Source organism: Cyprinodon variegatus, unplaced genomic scaffold (genome assembly GCF_000732505.1).
Source record: "Cyprinodon variegatus isolate N-32 unplaced genomic scaffold, C_variegatus-1.0 Scaffold603, whole genome shotgun sequence".
NCBI lineage: Eukaryota > Metazoa > Chordata > Actinopteri > Cyprinodontiformes > Cyprinodontidae > Cyprinodon > Cyprinodon variegatus.
The window spans coordinates 241,725-260,886 of NW_015151056.1; the positions used below are offsets into that span (position 1 = coordinate 241,725).

General features: G+C 37.2%; 2 protein-coding genes across 2 annotated transcripts in view; both read right to left on the minus strand.

The window, feature by feature from the left end:
- LOC107096165 (von Willebrand factor D and EGF domain-containing protein-like) overlaps positions 1–694 on the minus strand; it is a 2,578-nt gene extending 1,884 nt beyond the window's left edge. Inside the window, exon 1 of the mRNA XM_015392695.1 lies at positions 273–694. Within this exon, the coding sequence (XP_015248181.1) occupies positions 273–581 (309 nt within the window). The 5' untranslated portion in view covers positions 582–694. The remainder of the gene's footprint in view (positions 1–272) is intronic.
- A 4,100-nt stretch (positions 695–4,794) lies between these two features.
- Positions 4,795–13,237, minus strand: tmem106b (transmembrane protein 106B). The gene is made up of 7 exons (XM_015392692.1): positions 13,022–13,237; positions 12,083–12,146; positions 11,770–11,929; positions 7,274–7,414; positions 6,619–6,668; positions 6,485–6,538; positions 4,795–5,056 (listed from the first exon to the last, which is right to left on the minus strand). Exons 1-7 carry the CDS (start codon positions 13,218–13,220, stop codon positions 4,936–4,938), a joined length of 789 nt encoding a protein of 262 aa, XP_015248178.1. The 5' UTR covers positions 13,221–13,237; the 3' UTR covers positions 4,795–4,935.
- Between the last annotated feature and the right edge of the window lie 5,925 nt (positions 13,238–19,162).

Sequence of the window (19,162 nt, forward strand, 5' to 3'; positions counted from 1 at the left end):
TTGCATTAACGCTCCTTCACTATGATATCCCTAAACATAACCAAAAGAAACTGCTCAATTATAATCAGAGTTTTGTTAAAAACATCAGTGAATAAACAGCCCTATGAACAGCAGGGCTGAAGCTGTGCAGAAGACTAAACAGTTTGGTAATAAAACAATAGACATAGTTTTAGAATGCATCAAACTAAATAAAAACATATTTCAAGGAAGATCGGTTTATATAGAATTCATGGATGACTCTTTAAATTCTCTTTAAAAAGTGAATTAAATGCATTGAATGTCCATAATTGAGGTGCTGCTAGATGCTTTACCACCAGCCGTACTAGACTGTTCTTCTGACCGGTCCAAATGATCTCACCGTACTGGCATCTTTCCCCTTCATAGCCCTTGGAGCAGAAGCAGGTGTTGTTTCGGATGCAGACTCCTCCATGTTCGCACGGCGGATCGCACTTCGCTTCAGGGTCGAAGACGAACCCGAGCGCGACACCGCGCGGCGCGTCCGAACCTGCGGAACAAACGCCGACGAGCGCGAATAACAAGCTACAGACAGAAAGCGCTGATTTAGGAGCCAAAAAGCCCATTTTTAGAATAATTTTCTATAGTTGGGCGGCAGAATAGGAGGAAACGGAGCGAAGGGCGCTCCGGCTTTTCCACACAGAGTAGCTTCAGTCGGAGCGGAGCCAGGAGGCTCCACACTGGGCGGGGAGAGGAGCCTTGATGGGGGGGCTAGCTGACCATGGTGGAGGAGCACAGTGGTCAGAACTTATCAGCTCTCTGAGGAAAATGGTGATGCGTTGTTGTGTCTTGTTTTGATGCAAAACTAAAAAGAGTGAAAAAATAAACAAAAATGTCCAAAAGTTTATTGCAGATCCCCAACCTAATAATCCAATATGCTATAGCTGACACCTGATGATGCATTCAGGCTCCAAAACATCTGAATCAAACATATATATGACTATTCAGCAATTGAAGAATGTGATTGCATGTTGGGATCATTTTTTCTCAGCTGCATGGGGGACATTTCAGGAGAATGGTGGCTCTAAAGGGCCCAGAGTTGGTGAAATATGCCTTTTAAACGGTTAGTTTGGTGTTTCTGTGAGGTTTTCATCAGTAAAGGTTTCTTATAAGTAGAACATGTCATCAATTTTACGTAGCCCTAAAAGTAAAAAAATAAATAAATAATACAATCTAAAGTACATTATTAATTACAGCATAAAGAGCTCAGTGAGCCGCAGTTAGTCAAAAAGGGGACATTTAAACCTCCTGAAATCCTTGGTCTGTTGTAGACTGACTAATCTATATTATTGTGAAGTTGTAAATAATTTGTATGATTATGCAGAAAGATATGGAGTTTTTCCGGCAGCAGCATACAAAAAGAGATATTCTTAATATTTATTTCAATTCAGTTTATTTATATAGCGCCAATTCACAACATGTCATCTCAAGGAGCTTTACAGTTCAACCAGATCATCCAGTCAGATTGATTCAAAGTGTTCTAAGGAAAACCAGTCGATTGCGTCGACTCATTGACTCGAATGCAATCCCTCACACTAAGCATGCTTGTAGCAACAGAGGAGAGGAAAAACTCCCTTTTAACAGAAAGAAACCTCCAGCAGAACCAGGCTCAGTGTGAGCGGCCATCTGCTGAGGCCGGCTGGGGTTCAAGGAGACAGAAGCAGAGATACAAAATGCAGCTGTAAAAGGCGGCCCCTTCCAGGAAACACACAGCCAGGCAGATGAGCTCCAGGCCAGCTCCCATTTCAGAGGATGAAGAGAGCACATCCAGTTAGTCACAGTCAGAGAAAAAGGACTACACTGAAAAACAGGCCGATCTCCAACATCTAGAAACAAAGGTGTTAATGGCAGCAGCACAGCTGATATTTCTCTCCAGGATGGAGTCACAGCCAAACAGGAACAGACGAGGAGAAGCTACTATGATAAATAAGTAGAGGGAGCATAACGTTATAGATTGAACCAACAGATTCTGCAGAGTGTGAGAATAGAGATAGAATGAAGCAAAATAATGAAATGAGGGTCCCTATGTTCTCCAGCAGTCTAAGCCTATAGCAGCATAAATATAGAGATAGCTCAGGATAACCTGAGCCACTCTAACTATAAGATTTATCAAAAAGGAAAGTTTTAAGCCTAGTCTTAAAAGTAGACAGAGTGTCTCCCTCACAGACTAACACTGGTAGTTGGCTCTGCAGGAGAAGAGCCTGATAACTAAAAAACCGGCCCCCAATCCAACTTTAAAAAATCCAAAAAACAACAAGAAAACCGCAAAACAAAAACCAAGTGGGTTAGGGAGATGAGATATTAACAGAGGTATTAAACTCCAGATTATTCACACACCTCAAATATTTACATGTAGAATCATTTACATTCAAGTCAGTTTGCTTCTGGCAGGAAATAGAAGGAGTATATCTCAAAATATAAAACTATTTTAGAGATGTATATGTTGACTGAAGCTGAAGGGCCTTCTTGCCATGACCTTCAGCTTTAGCTCCTCTATAGACACAAAATGAGAAAACTTTCAATACTAGATTGGTCATCTACTGTGTTTGAATTCTAACAACAGTCTGTATATTCCACTTCATGATTGATTGATTACCAAATTAGTTGAAGGTTATTTCAGTGATTGATTACGATTACTCTGATTAGTTGTTACAGCCAAAGATGGTGACATTTGACTTAAAGGCTTTTATGTTACAAGTTTTCACAGAAAAAAATCTTGATTTATTTCCAGACAACTTGCAGCTCACCATATAACTTATATCTGAACTACAATTTTAAGGTTGATGTAGCTTCAAGCAAAAACGCTGACATCAGGCATAGATGCCTCTGCATGAGGCTTTCCATCATTGGTTACTGCCGGTTCAGGGAGGACACATGTGGGAAATCCATTTCCTCTCAGCTTGTTAAAGAGAAATGTCAGACATATACATGAACTATGGAGTTTGGAGGAAGGTCTGCTGTAATGAGAATAACAGGAGGTTTTAGGCATCTGTTTGAATGTTTAACCCTTTAACTAAAAACTAACTAGAAAGTTTAGTTTTAAGTTTGTTTTTGTGTTTCCGAGGAATAACTTTTTGCTGAAGTTTAGGATAGAGGTGAGAAAACGACCTATACTGTAACCACAAATGCAGATGTTAACATACATCTGAGTTTAAAAAGCATTTAATCAAGTCCTTATATGGAGGGAACCAATAGAAAATGATTTTAAGTGTAGACAATTGCAGGATAAAAGAAAATTGATTTCCTTCTTCCTAAATATAATGCATGTCCCTCTATGCATGTTTTTCTTTTTACACATATTCAAGCTGAGATGTGGATCCAATTACTGACTTGGGTCCAACTGAGCAAGAGAACTGGCAGTCTGATGATTCTACCAGATGTGAACATACCAAGGCATACCGTTTTTAGACTGAATTCGTTTCACTGACCCAGAATGTCAAAAGCAAGAAAGATGAACAAAACCATAGTTTTTCTTATTGATCTATATGTTTACTGGGCTGTTAACTCCAGAAAAAGTTTTTTTTTTCTATAATAATCAGAGCCATTTTAGACCAGAAAAGGACAATCTGCCTGCTTAATCAGACAGGTTGTCGAGCACCAATTATTTCTGAACGTCTAACAGTATGAATACAAGTCAAAAAAGTAATTTACTCTAATTTCTACAATACAACAACAGATAACAATGTTCAACTGTTTGAAAATGGGCACATTGTTCTGAATTCCACATATTTATCAAGATTTTAAAACATTTTTCAAGACTAGGGCTGAAAAACAAAAAAAAAAAAAGGGGTGCATTTTCTCTGTATATGTAAATGCAGGAGAATTAGACTTGGCGCCACCCAGTGGCATTAAAAACAAACAAAAAGCACAAAGAAACTAATAGGATAGTTATAATTTTATTTTTAATTTCATGCGTGAAAGCCACAAAACCAAACTGATGTTAAAAACTATGCACATCTATTCTGTTATCATTATAAGAACGATTTGGTGTAAAAATGGTAGGAAAAGTCACATTAAGGTTTCAACATCAAACCCGGATGATAAATTAAGTTAGATGGGAAAGAAATAGTTTCAGAATATATATCAAAATGATAGAAACGGGAAATGATTTTATAACGGATTAAAGTTATACAGTGCCAAGTGAATACAAAAAAAAAAGAATAGTATTGCAAATGACACCACTCCCCACATAGGTCCCGTTAAATCGGAGTAAAGTATGTTCAGATTCATTTAAAACAAAGCAAATGAACACATTTCCTGAATGTTTAGCTTTCTGTAAATGCTCAGGTGTCGGTTTGGACCTAAACATTATTTTCCCTTTTACAACATTATTTATCTTTTTAATTATTCCATAAAATCTATTAAGTTTAAAAATAGTTCTCTTTAACTGTGCTTTGATGAAACGGGAGAAAAACAAACAAATGACACGAGATAGTTGTGGTTAATATTGCACTAATTCACATAGAAAAGATCATAGGTGAAATAAAACAATAAAAAGAGGTTAGGTAGGTAAAGAAGTGTAGCTGAGAACTGCTCAGTGGTTTTGTCTCAGCTACCGTCAGAGTAAAGTGGTTTATAATCAGATGCAACAATCAAACTCTTCTGAAACACTCATTACTTCCTCCTAAACAAACATCAGACTAAAGTGCATCAGATCTATTGCTTTCCAGGATGTTTAGCATGAAAAATGATCAACCAGGAGCTTCCTCCATCCTCTGTTCCTGTTTGCAGTCGGCCTGGGGAAATTTCAACATTTAAAGCACTTTTTTTTTTTTTTTTACAAATACTGACTGTGAAGAGTGTGATTGGAAAGGAAAGCAGGAGTTAAAACCAGATGAGTGTTTTAGGAAAGAAACATTTATCCATTTTCACAGAGGGCTGTGCTTTACATGTTTAGGTTCTTTTTTTTTTTTCTCCCTTTTATTGGTAGACCTGCACATGGCCGTGCATGGAGGTCGTGTTCCCCCCACAGTCCACATACTGGTACATTTCCTGAGAGACCTGCTCCGTGTGACCGAAGTACGACGTCGTTACTGTTACCCTGAAAATCAAAAAAACAAAACTTTAGATGTTAAAAGCCAGTTATCTACAGGAGACAGATATTAAAGCTTGATTTAGAGTCCCATGTCTATAACTCTGAAACAGAGTGTGTGAGCGCCCTCTTGTGGTAATCAAATGAAATTAAAAACACTTAACTGGAACTTTTAGCTAATCAAATGTTTTGAAGTTTAAAACCGTTTGAGGGAACAATGACTTCCACAGAAAACAACTGGATGATTTTATTAGCTTGTTTCTGATGACCAGGCTTCCCCTAACTTTATGATGCCAACATTTTTCTTTTTGTTTTACATTTTAAATGTATTTTTTCAGACGGTTTTAAAAATCTTACTGACTTAAAGACATTTATAAAAAAAAAAAAAATAAAGATGGACCAACTGATGGATTGACTGAAAGAAAAATTATGGATGTTTTTTTACAACTTGGAAAAAAATTTGAAAAAAGAATATTTAAAAAAATAAAAACTGGAATCACAATTTAATACTGCCAGTTAGGACATTTTCTAGGATTGATTTATCATCTACTTTCTTGTTTATCTTTAAAACTAATTTTTCATTTAATTCTCTAATTGGAAACATAAATTTATTGACTAGAAAAAACTTAATCTAAACAAATACTTTAGACACCTTTAAGTACCAAATATAAACTTTCCTTTCAGTTATAACAAATCAACGTATTGATTAAAAGAATGAATATTTAGAAAGAATAGTCATGTTTCAAATGTCAAAGATCAGACTGACCAGAAAATAGAGGAACAAAATGAAATATTTTATTTTAAGCTCCTGTAAATTATAATTTACAGGAGTTTAATAAATTATAACATTCAAGGGGACTAAAAATTTTGATATTTAAATATACCAAAGACGTAACTTATTTTGAGCAATCATGACAGTGAATTATGACACCATTTAGCTTTTTGTAAGGCTAAAAATACAGAAGTCTCATTTAGAAAGCTGAAAAAAAATCCATTATTTTCTCATATTAAATCCATTAAAAACATTTTTTTAAGAGCCAAGTTGTCCAAATAGATTTTATGGTTTAGTTGCACAACTAATAGAAAGCAGCAGCAGACGTTCTGGTTTTCTCTGCGTCTTTCTTTAATTTCCACAACAGCTCAGTTTGATCATATTAGGCTAGAAACAAGCTGCATGACTGAGCAAATGAAATTAGGTGAGCTAATTAACTCTGGAGAAACGTTTGCTGGGATAAAGTAAAAGCTGGTTTGCATGTCAGTCTGGATAAATCAACAAGCAACCAAAGGTCCTCAGGCTGCTCCTGTTCCACAGCAGAGAGCTCAGTTTGCTCTGGGCGGATCTTCAACTTGTGTGGGTGAAACAATGTGAGAGCGTTCCCTGACTAATGAGGCTTAACCAATCCTATGATATAAATATCAGATTTAAACCATACTTACTGCATCATGACCACTATGTTGTGGACTTTAATAGTCGGCAAGGTGCAGTAATCACTAAGGGGTGAAAAAAAAAAATAGTTTAGCAAGAAACACATTCATAAAGAATTAAAAACTATCCAAATATGGATACTCACAACATATAACTCATCTCGTCTGCGATGGTGGTGGGAACTGTGTAATCCAGCTTCAAAACACAGAAGATTAGATTAATTAATAACTTCTAAAGACCAGCAAGGCCTTTATTTCCATTCAAGCTAAAATTTGTGTCTAAAACTTTGAAACTCATGGCAATCAGTTAATCAAACCTTAAAATAAAGGGAAATTACATCTGTGATAAAAACAAAAACAAGTTTATGTCTGTTCAAAACTTGAGAAGTTATGAACAGATTTTAATGATTTTTCCACCAAAGGTGCGCATCAGTCCAATGAACATTTCCTTATACTTTGGTGTTTATCCAGAGAGTTTTAGCCAGTCACAGTGTAGGGCAAAATATCTTGCTTGGTGGAGATCTGACTCCCATTTTTACATTAAAGCAGCTAAATGTTGCTAGTTAGGTTAAAGGAGATCAACAGCTATGATGAGTCACTTCTACCCTGAAGAAAGCAGACTTGGTCTTGTTCTGCTTCAAAACCTCCAGGGAAGGAGATCCTGGCCAACATGCAAACTGTTCACAGGTGACCAAATTCATGATGCATGTTCCATCTGATGGTGAAAGAACTGTCCTACAAACCTCAATGCCCTGTAGACATTTTCTTTTTTCAAAGCTAAATGCCGAGTGTGGAACTTACCTGCCGTTCATCCAGAGGCATGATCACTGTGATGTTGTTGAGCTTGGTCTTTCCTATTACTGTCTTGGAGAACTGAACTTGTGCCGTTATGTTGGTCACAGATATGGCGTAGTAGTTGTTATTAGTGATGTTTAGAGTGTTCTGTTGGAAGGAAAAGTAAGAAACGCACAAAAAAGTGGGATTAACACGGATGTACACGAAAAAACTTTGTCATAACTTTAGTTGATGTTCTCTTATCCATTATGCAGGCATTAACCCCTATAAAATCTTGTATTGGAGCATAACCATCTAAAATAAGCATCTAGCCCCAGGATTTGTTTGACATCCATTTCTTTCAAAGGAAGCATGAAGCTGCATTAGTCATACATAGTTTCTCCCATTCCTTCTTTTCACTGTCTTTGTCAGGCATCGCGTTTTAAACCAGCAACAAATGAGTTCTCCTTCATTTATCCGAGCTGATGCATTTAAAAATAAAGATACTTTGTGAACGCAAATTTACGGTGTGAGTGCCAAGTGTGACGGGAAAGACAGGTTCCACTTTAACCACAACCAATAGGCAGGCTGCAGCCCTGGTCCTAACAGAAAACACATTCATTCAGTATGTCACAACTTTAAGGCCTAATTTGGAACATCTATGGGGATTCAAGAAAGAAAAGCTGAACTGAATAATAGAAACAGGAATTAGAAAAACACCAATTATCCCTATTTGATGGGGAGGAGGTTTGGATGAGGGAGGATCGGTCTACTAAAGAACCAACTTTAAATACAAACCAATGGCTGTGTACAAATGTGCGCCATAAGCGTTATACATGGCTAACCTAGCACAACCAGAGGGGATTACATGGAGCTCAGCTTCAGTCAGGTAAAGCACCTGTTGATTCCAGACAGATCTGTCTGGACCAATCACGGCACGGTAGGCGGGACTTTACGCTGCGTCACTCTCTGCATTGCTGCTAGCTTAACAGCAAGATGGCAAACGCAACAGAGCAATGTTTTACTGATGCCTTTCCTGATGTCCTAAGAGACCGACTACCGTTGAAGTCTTTCCAACGCACAGCTTTAACATAACTTATTTTTTTAAAAGGAAGTATTTGATTTCCTCTGCTTTAAGTTTCACAGACTACAAAATTACAAAAGTCGAGCGCGTTGCTTGGAGTTTTTGCATCACGTCTGTAGTTACCCGACTGGTTCTAACCTGATGAGGCTGACACTGTTAGTCCCACCTAACGCTCCATCAGCTTTTTACCAGACTGACATGTCATATATACATCATATCAGTCAGGCTAGCCGGGCCATTATATAGTTGTTAGGCCATTTATACAGTGTTCCAATATCTAGGCGATGAATAATGAAGACCTAAAGTTTACCCACAATTAGGGCTCGGTATTGTTCAAAAATGTTTCGTTCCGGTACCAATACCGATACCTTCACTTCGATACCGGTTCCTGAACGATACTTTTTTCGATACCAGTTTTATAATATCAATTCGAAGAAAAAGAAAATTACACAACACAAAAAATTACAAATCTGGAGTTTTATTTTAAGCTCAGATTTTTCCATTGACATTTTTCCTCTTACATAAAAAAAATTCAGTGTCTAATATTCACTGTTACATTGTGAGGACCTTTTTACTTAGCAGTTTTCTGCTCTTAAATTGTTTCCGTGCACGATGTATTGCATTGCGCACTATTGGCATCAGTCTTAATAAAGTGAAGCCGCACTTTTGACCTGGGGGGCATTTTAAAGGGGTTCCTCGACGCTCGCAACCAGTTCACAACAGATACACATGAACCCTGGCTGTAGGCGGGACCACCTGTGTATTTTTCCTGGATGACGCTACTTGGTACCGAAAGACGAGGCATGTTTCGATACTCTGTAAAAACCGAAGCATTTCGGTCGGTACCATAAAAGAACCGAAGTTCGGTACCCAGCCCTACCCACAATGCACCTTGAAAATTGGCATTCTAGCATCCCAGAATGCTTTGCAAGAGCTCCCCTCAAAAAGCATCAATAGATTTGTTTTTTTTGGCCAAGAGAAAAAAAAAAAGATGGCACAGACACCGTGCGGGGAGCCGGAGTCAAATGACCAACACGGAGTCAAAAGTAGTGATCATCTGTCCGAACTGTCGGTCAAGCGAGTTCACTATAGAGTCCCTGCTCTATAGTTATGGAGGGGTTAGGGCGGACGTTCAGACACAGCCATAGATTTTCTGTTGGTTTAAACACAACAGCATCATTTAAATCGGTTTCCATTTGCATGTTTCCAAGCAATACAAGGCCTTGTCTATATAAAGACTAGGGATGGAACGGTATATGAAAACCATGCGAACCGTTCGGTTCGACTGTCTCGGTTCGGTTCACATGTGTTGCGTTCGGTTCATGCGCAGCTCCTTTTTCTCATAGGCGAAGCGTTTACACTCCAGAGCAGAAGGTGGCAGTACTGCAACCAAAGCCAACCACCAGTAGTAAACAAGAAGAAGAAGCGAAGCAGCGTAGCCGGCTGTAGCAGAAAAAAATCAGTTGTTGTGGAGAATTGTGTGGGTATGGCGAGTGGGAAAGAACAGGAGTTGGAAGACGCGCCAGCAGCACTTTATAGGTCTGCTGTATGGGACCACTTTGCATTTAGAGTGACCTACGATGACGGCGGAAAGAAAGTTGTGGATAAAAGTGCAACAGTGTGCAAGCAATGTGCAACACGGTTTGTTTATGCTAACAGCAACATAACCAACATGTCAGGCTAACCCCGAAATCTCACATACTCCGTCAGCGCTCCGCTCCTCCCCGCTCCAGACCGCCTGCACAAAGCAAAGCATACAGCCTCCGCTGTTGCTCCTGTCCGCTCCACTCTGAGTTCCTTGGAGATTGTAGAGGGCATGCGCGAGATGATTAAATTCAAAGCAGCAAAACATACGGAAATGATCCAGGGTTTCCGCGGATCATTAAAAATAATTACAATTTATTATTTTTTGGGGGATTTTTTAATAAATTTTTATGGGATTTCGGTGTAACAATCATCATATACCGAACCGAACACAGAAAACCGTGACCACGAAACCGTGAACCGAACCGTGATTTTGTGAACCGTTCCACCCCTAATAAAGACTCAAACCACTGCGGATCCAGACATTTGAATTGAGAAAGCTTCCTGGAGAGGTAGCGAAACGTCTTCAAATCTTGGAAACCAAGTCCAGTGGATTGTTTTTTAAACTCTTACGGAATGACTATGACCTGGATGACTGAGAATCTTCATCAGCATCATTTAAATAATTTAGATAATCGAATACTATGAAGAATAAAATTAAAAGTGAATGTAAATGTTCACTTTGTATCCATAAATATGATGGAGTGAACTAGTTGCATGTATGCATCTGTTGCTTGGTAACTGTCAGGGTCACAGGCTGAAAGACATGGATCTGCTGCCATAGACTTCAACACGGGGTCCATGGAGGTACTGCATGCGGGTCGCGAAAGTTTTTGTTGATTAGACTTTATTTTTTCTTTTTTTACATTCCCCCCTCCAACTTTTTCCACTGATTGAAACATTTAAATACACATTAACATGAAGTCGACACACTGAAGTAAACAGATAAATGGAGGCAGAAGATGTCTTTCGGTCATCAATGCACACATTCAGCGACACACAGGAGCTCTTTCAAGCTGGGCATCGTTTCAATCACAACACCTGTCCCATCTACCATGAATCAGAATCAGCAATACTTTAATAATCCCAGGGCGAAATTAATTTCATTACATTACTTCATCTGTAATTGAGTGACTGTAGGACCAGTTGGATATAACACAATTTCATACTATATATTATTAGTTGGTCACTCCTCCATCTCGCCATCAGTTTGCGGGTCCTTGGCCTGAAAAACGTTTAAGACCCCAGCCTTAGACAGAAGCCGATGGATGGGCAATTCCAATTCCTCAGGGCCAGTATCCTGATACTTTTAGATGTGCCTTTAGTTCAACACACCTGAATCAAGTAATTCAATGATTGAGATGACTCTGGGGGAACTGACTGCATACTGAGAAGATAACTCCGCCATTTGATTCAGGTGTGTTGGACCAAAGATTGATCTAAAAGTTGCAGGACACCAGCTCCAGGGACTGGAATTGCCCACCCCTGCAGCACCCTAATCTGCTAATTTTTTGTCAGGCCCTCAAGAAGTAATTAAACTCAGTACGCAGTCCTCTGAGTCACGGTGCTCTCCTTATATGATCATACGCTTTGTCCTGCTCCTGTTACACATGACTAACATCCGTACCATGACAGTTTGTTGCCATTACATGCACCGTTACACCTCTAAATGTTATAGATGCTTTTATGTGTCAGCTGGAGATCTGCTGCTGGATTTATAGAATAAAATAAAAATATTCTAAGTTTTCCTGCCAAAACATTGATTAGTTCAACCAGGTTATACCACAAGTGTTAAAAGAATATAAACTGCAGCCTCACAGCTGTACTTTTATGATTGACAGGTTTTTTTTCTTACTGTAATAGTGAGATAGACAATCCGTTGCTCCTGATCATAGGAAACATATGCAGACTTCACGCCAACGTAAGTAACATCGATGGAGCGCGGGAAGAGGAAGAAAACAGCGAGGCCTGACAGCAGCAGGCAGAGGGCCACGGAAATGGTGACGTAGAGTTTTCTGGAGGAAAGAGGAAAAAAGAAGTGGGAACCTGAAACCAGACGATGGTTTTATACCCCTTCCTACTGCAGCTGCTGAGTTTTTTTTTTTTTTTGTTTCAGACAGGGAGCTGAAGCTGCTAATCCATAAAATAAGGACAGAGTTCAGACTTACGTCCTGCTTGGCCTGAGCCTTTGGTCGCTGTATGGAATCAGAGCCACAAGCTGGTTCTCCTGACCTGTTAAGCAAAGCAATATAGGAGTTTAACATCGAACAGTGTTTATTTACTTCTGCCTTTCACTGACGAGTTAATCTTTAAGCAAATAGGAATTACTGTTAAAGTCAAGAAGCTCAGGTTGGGAAAGCTTATCTGTATATTTTCAACTACCAGAAGAATGATTTGTTTACACTAGAAAAAGTAATGAAGTAGCAACTGTAACTGCAGCTCAGAGGTTTAAAATGTTCTTAAAATTCATTTTCCTGCAGACATATCCCGTGGATAAAAAGTTGTACTAGGAAGGCCATAGAAAGTGGAAGAAAGAAGTGGCATATAACGAAGGGCCTAATTGGAAGCAGCACTGCCTGCCTGCCTGCCTCCATACCACATGCCGGAGAGTTTTTACTTCAGACGTCAAAAAAGAAACACGTTATCTTAAGGAGGATCTCTAGAAAAATGTTTGTGTGCAATTTAATTCAATCCCCCTCAATGGTTCCTCCAGGAGAGAACCCTGGTACAGTGATAACAAGTAGGTTCAGACCAAAAACAGGATGATTTTTCACTCAGAGAAACAAAAAAATCTTGGCTTTTCACTTGCAGACATCAGCACTTTGCTGCAAACAATCGCATAATTAAATTGTCCAATTAAAGAGTTCTAGTAAAGAGTTTCTTGCTGAATATGGCTGCACAATATAAACAAGATGGTGCTTATAATTTCATGTGCAACTCAAACACATTTGCATACATTTTGAGTTAAAATAAAAAAAACCTGAATAAAACATTGGAGTCAGCTTTTCTGAAATAAAACTTTTTAATCATCCATAACAGTTTGGACTGGAATGATTCAGATTTTAAATGAGTCATATTTCTATCCCTATTCCAATTCAAGCTTTTACCTCGTGGGATTCTACCAGTACCCTGGCATGTCGGACAGGTGACGCTGTCCCGTCCGGTGAACTCCACATACGGGAACTGAGACACGTCTGCATGCTTCCCGTCCTCCTCTGTGTGACCGTCTTTGAACTCGCCATTTGTCGTCAGCGCGTCTTGACTTTCATCTTTGTTTTTGGCCAAGTGTGACGGGGCCCGGCCCATGGCTGCTGCTGATTCTGTCGACTGCAGAAAACAGAAACAGATCACATTAGCAAGAGGAACTGACACAGAAGAGCATGATGGCTGACTAACAACATGCCAGGGAACCATTTGAATGTGAAATTGGAACCTGGACAGACTCCAGGAAATATTTCCCAGGAGAAGAGGCTGCAGCTGGTGCAAATGAAACGATCCATTGTGACACTAGACATTAATTAATAAACTTTATTTTATGAGTATTTTTTACTATTTTGCGTTTTCTCCAAGGGTGATAGCATTAGAAATAATTAATCCTTACATAATAAAAAACTGACCTTTATAAATAATAAACTCCTCTCCCTGGAGTCTCGGTTTCATTAATATGCTCTAAGTCTGAAAGACAATCTTTGTATTTTTTCTTATTTAAATACATACACCCAAGAAATTTTAGAAAAGGTTTGATCAAGTGAGATGTCTCAAATGGAGAACAATAGTAAACATAAGAACATTTGACCCAAGCATTGTGTTTTTAATCATCATCCCAATATTGGATATTTTAGGTGCAGGCTTATATAATCTAAAATTAGTTTTTTGGCTGTTATCAAACCAATATTGATATCATTTTGGGAGAAAAAAAAGGCCCTTCTTTATTATGTCAATCAAACTTTAAGGTTCCATCCTATCAAACTTCTAAAATAGTTTTTTTTTCTCTTCTTCTTTAAATTGTCCATGATTTTTGCACAGTTTCTAATTCAGTCAGTTAAATAACATGCTGCTGTCATTTTGCACATCTCCAATGTAATATCCTTTACTGTAAAAATCTCCAAAGCTGTATAAAGTTATCTATTCTCCATGTAATTAGTTTTATATTGTTAAAACACTTTAAAGTACAGTGTTTTATTTGTTTTGTTTTTTTAACTCTTCACCATTATGTTATTCTTATACATTTTTCTAAGGTCCAAATTTGTGTGATCATTTATTCTATTATATTTTTACTGCTGTAAACATAAGAATTTCCCTATTGTAGAACAATTAAGGGATTTTCTATTCTATTCTTTAAAAACCTTTACATCAAATTGGTGTTTATCTTTTTCCTCCCTTTTCTATACTAACCCTTGTATCTGTTTACCTCCATCTGAGTTTCACTTTGATGGAGGAACACCTGAAATTTCCCACAAACAGACATTAAAGGTAATTTCTCTTCTATATGGTAGAAACAGGTTTAAACCGCCTGCAGACACATGGCCTCTTCCAGCTAATAGTTTAATAGGTTTAGTCTGTTGCAGGCTGCAGATTTTTAGGTCACAATAATCTTTGTAGGTTAGCCTCAGTAGGTGAACTGAAAACGGTCTAAACTAAGAACCAGTCAAAGTGTGTTTTAAAGGTTGAGGCGGACAGTTTATCCATGTTTGGGTGATACCAGTGAGGAGCAGGCAGGCCTCCGCCATGATGCCTGATGGAGCTAACCGACAACACAACCAATCGGTCAGCCTGGCGAACAAAAACATCAAAACGCTGTTATTTTTACCACTAAAAACGACTGTTGTTTAATCTGCTTCATTATGAAACATTTAAAAGAAACACTTCTTAAGGTGCACAAAAAAAATAAATACATTTGACGAATAAAGGATAGCTTGACGACACATATATCGCACGAAAATGGCGTCTCACGCAAACTAGTAAATATGAATAAAGAGAAAGAAGCCAGGTTAATGTGTTATTTAAGGACTTACCTTTAATGTTTTTTATAATAACGCGTCTCCCATCCGCTGTAATTGTTCGGCGTTTGTTGTGGTTCAGCCAGAAGAGCGGAATGAATTGGGGAACGCCCCTCCTCTCTCCTGATTGGACAGAACAGATCGAGGGGCTCTCTTATTGGCTGCGTCTGCAGATGCGGTTCAAAGCGACTCCTTTACTGTGACATAACATTATTTTCATGCAGTTTCTGAAGCGCCTGCATTTCATGTCAAAAGGGATGACCAAATGTTTAAGCATGATGAGCAAAAGTAAAACATCACTGTTTCTAAAATATTTTGCTTTGATCAGTTTAATACTTCTGTAGTTTTCTTAATCTAATTGATATATTTGCGATATTTATTTATTTATTCCTTTATTATTGTAAAATCCACTTTTTTATTTAGCGCATAGGAAAATAAACTTTATAGAAAGGAAGATCCGTTTTGTAAAAGGACTGAAAAAACATTTATAATCAGAATTAACTAATGCTAAAATGATCAGAGTGGTATTTTTTGTGTTGTTTTTTTTTTTGTTTTGTTATTTAACCTTATTCAAAGTCATAAGTTTACATTAATTCCCTTTGGAATGGAAGCCGGATGTATTAACTCAGTTGCATATAATTGAACAATATTTCCAACAGAGTAGTTTTACTTCACCATATTTTTTTATGTATAATTGATTACAATTATTATGCAACTGTATGACTCCAGTTTCTGGATATTGTAGTTAGTTCCCTGAATAGGGAACATTAACATAAAAACAGACATGGAGACACAGTTATACTTTATCTTAAAGTGACATTTCTTTTCAGCTGAAACTGATGTGAAGAAGAACAATATATATGGTCACATGGAGTAAATTATTCTTTTAAAACTTTTGTAAAAGTTAGGTAAATATTTACCTTATAAATGTTCATTCCAAAAACCATCCATCTTCTCCAGTTTATTCTGTCAGACACAGTGAGGCCGGTGCCTATCTCTGGCAGTGTATGGGCAAAAGGCAGGGTACACCTTGGACAGGTCACAAGTCTGTTGCATGGCAACACAGAGACATATGCCTGTGTTCACACAATCAATTTAGAGAAACCAATAGACCTAACAGTCATGTTTGTGGACTGTGGGAGGAAGCCGGAGTACCTGGAGAGAACCCACATATGTAAAGGGAGAACATGCAAACTCCATGCAGAAAGATGCTGGGCCAAAGCTACGATGCTAACCACTGCATCACCATGCAGCCACCAATTCTAAAACATTTAAGCTTTTTTTTCTGTAGGGTTTGTTAATAAATGTTCTGGGATCTGAACAGCGTTACAGGCTGTGCCCTCTGGGAAGAGGCTTTGCAGCATTTAATTCAAGTCCAGCAGATTTCAAAACAGCTTCTTCCCCCCCACCATCGGACAGCTAAATGTTTTAAAAAATCTAAATCATGTCACAGACTCTGCATCAAACTTCCATATCAATGCACTATGTTTTATCTACCACCATTGTTACATTTGATCACTGCTGCACTTTAAGAAATGGAAATGTCATGAGAGCTGTACAAAATGAAATTTCATTTTGTGTACACTCTGTGGATACAAACTGACAATAAAGTTAGTCCAAGTCTAAGTCTACTCCCTGACTACATCCATTCATGTTCAATCATCTTTCTTAACAGTCCAAAAACATGATTCTTACTCATGATTATTACCCTGTGACCCACACAGACAAGCAGTAGAAGACGGATGTTTCTTTAACTGCCTAGATTTGTTATTTCAATACAACATAATTTCTTTGTACTTGTTTCCATTTTACATCTAAAAATACTAAAAGTTGCATTTAACTCTATATTGCTTTTGTGTGTAAAATTTTCAGATAGTAAATCAGATATGTGTATAAATCTCAGTACCTGAGTAGACTTTTGTACTTAATCCTAAAAATTTGCTAATGCCTCATACGAAAAACTATTTGGAGTTTTTCTCCTCAATTTTTTCACTAAAGTTTGCTGGAATTTTGGTCGATCCATCCTGATAGAACTGATCTAACTGGGTCAGGTTTGTAGATCATGCACAAGTCTGCCTAAAACAGGAACTGCTAAGTCTGATTTAATGTCTCTATATGTGTTTATTCATCGGAAAGTGAGGATGCTTACAAGTATTGCATAACTGCAAGGTGAAATATAAATACTTGAAATCTGTAGGACACTTTTTAGTGAAAGTACATCTTAACTTTATTAAATACTTTCAACTAACATTTAAAAAAAAATCTTGCATCAACAGAAACAGACTTTAATATAAAACACAAAAGTAAAACTAAAAAATAAAGATAGATGAAGACCATGTGTGAAGAAAGTGTGGCAACTTTAACATTTACAGCAGTATAAATCTAAAACTTTGATAAGCTGGCTTTCTGAATAAAGACTAGAGCAGCAATACGTTTATATTTAATCAACCAGTATGGAGGCTAAAACAGTTCTCAGGCTATGTTTGGAAAGTTGGTGCTGTTTGTAATGAACATGAAAATATCTGCAGTTCCTGGAAATACAAGTCAGCTGATTGTCAGCTGAGCAGGATCTCTTTTCAATAAGCTCTTGCATTGACGCTCTTAATATAATTTACCTTATTTTTGATTAATATGTCACTTGAGGTGTCATTGTAAAAATGTTTCTAAACCTACTTAAAAACTTGAAGATGAAGGGCAAAATAAAAAAAAATGCATCCTGTATATCTGCAGTATTTTATCCAATACACAAAAGAAAACGAATTTTAAGTAAATTCATCTGGTGACAGAACATTTAATAATAAAAACCAAAGCTTTTAATAAATCACAGGCACCAAAATGATACTCAACTATATCTATTTATAAATCCAGATGAAACTAAACAATTACATAGACTACAGCCATTTTTACAAGGCATAAACATCTGGATGACTCTTAACTTTCTGCTCCTGAATGCAAACAAAATATAGTCTTTGATCCAGAGGCTTTGAAACACAAGCTGATTAGTCAGTCGCTTTATTTGGATGGGATTAAACTGATTTCAGATAATAAAGTCAAACATCTTGGCGTTATTTCTGATCAGGACCTGTCATTTAAATCCCATATCAAAGAGGTTTCTAGATTTCCTTCTTTCATCTGTGCAATATTTCAAAAATAGAAATATCCTGTCCAGGGGTGATGCTGACAAACTAGTCCATGCATTTGTTACTTCAAGGCTGGACTATTGTAATTCTTTAGTCCACAAACTGTAATTAAAAACCTTCAGCTGATCCAAAAAGCTGCAGCCAGAGTTCTCATGGTATCTTCTTAGGTATAAGCCCCCTTTATTAAAAAACGTTTTAATTATCACTACAAAAACAGGGACAAAGGACAGAAAATACATTCTTAATTTTGTAACTTTAAAACAAATATTTTCAAGGCCAAAAATCTACATCTACAGTGTAATTACCCAAAACAGTCAATTGCCCTAATACGGTAGAAAATGAATAATAACATTAAAAGAGTGCTTCTATAAAAAAAAAAAAAAAAAAAAAAAAAAAAAAAAAAAAAAAAAAGCATGAACATATTCTCTGAACATTAAATTGAAGTGAACATTAATGCTTGAACTTTTTTTTCTTTTTTAATTAGCTTATGGAGTTTTTAACTAAACTTATTGACTTTGTTTTATTTAAATTCATAGAAGGTAACATCTCACACACAGCTGAGAACAGTGGATTACCTACGCACCCTGCACACCACCTTTGAGCTCATGATTTTGTTTCCTGCAAAGTTGGTGTTGATATCAAATTTAACAAACATGGTATCTTGGACATTGAAGGGTTAAGTTTTCTTAACTTACTGACAAACCTGTTGCTGTCATTCTTTGGGTAAAAAAACTTCCCATATCTGTTCTCCCACAGGAGTGGCTGCTGTGTTGATGCTTGACGTTATAATGCCTTCGGCACAGTGTAGGTATGCTTAGTTAGCTAGAAACACTTGACTTTTCAAAATTAAATGAGAAAGAACGGTGGATAAAACGTAAAAAAACAGAATATGAGAAATTCAAGTGGTACATTTAAATGTGAATTAATTAAATAATTAAATCAAATGTCAAAAATAAATTAACATTTAAAAAAATTGATTCTATCTTATTGACTACACTTAAATATAACCAAAATACCCTAAAATAACAAAAAATTATTGCATCCTATGTATAAAACACATGTAAATATACAATATATCGCCAAAAGTGTTTGTGTACTTTTATATTTG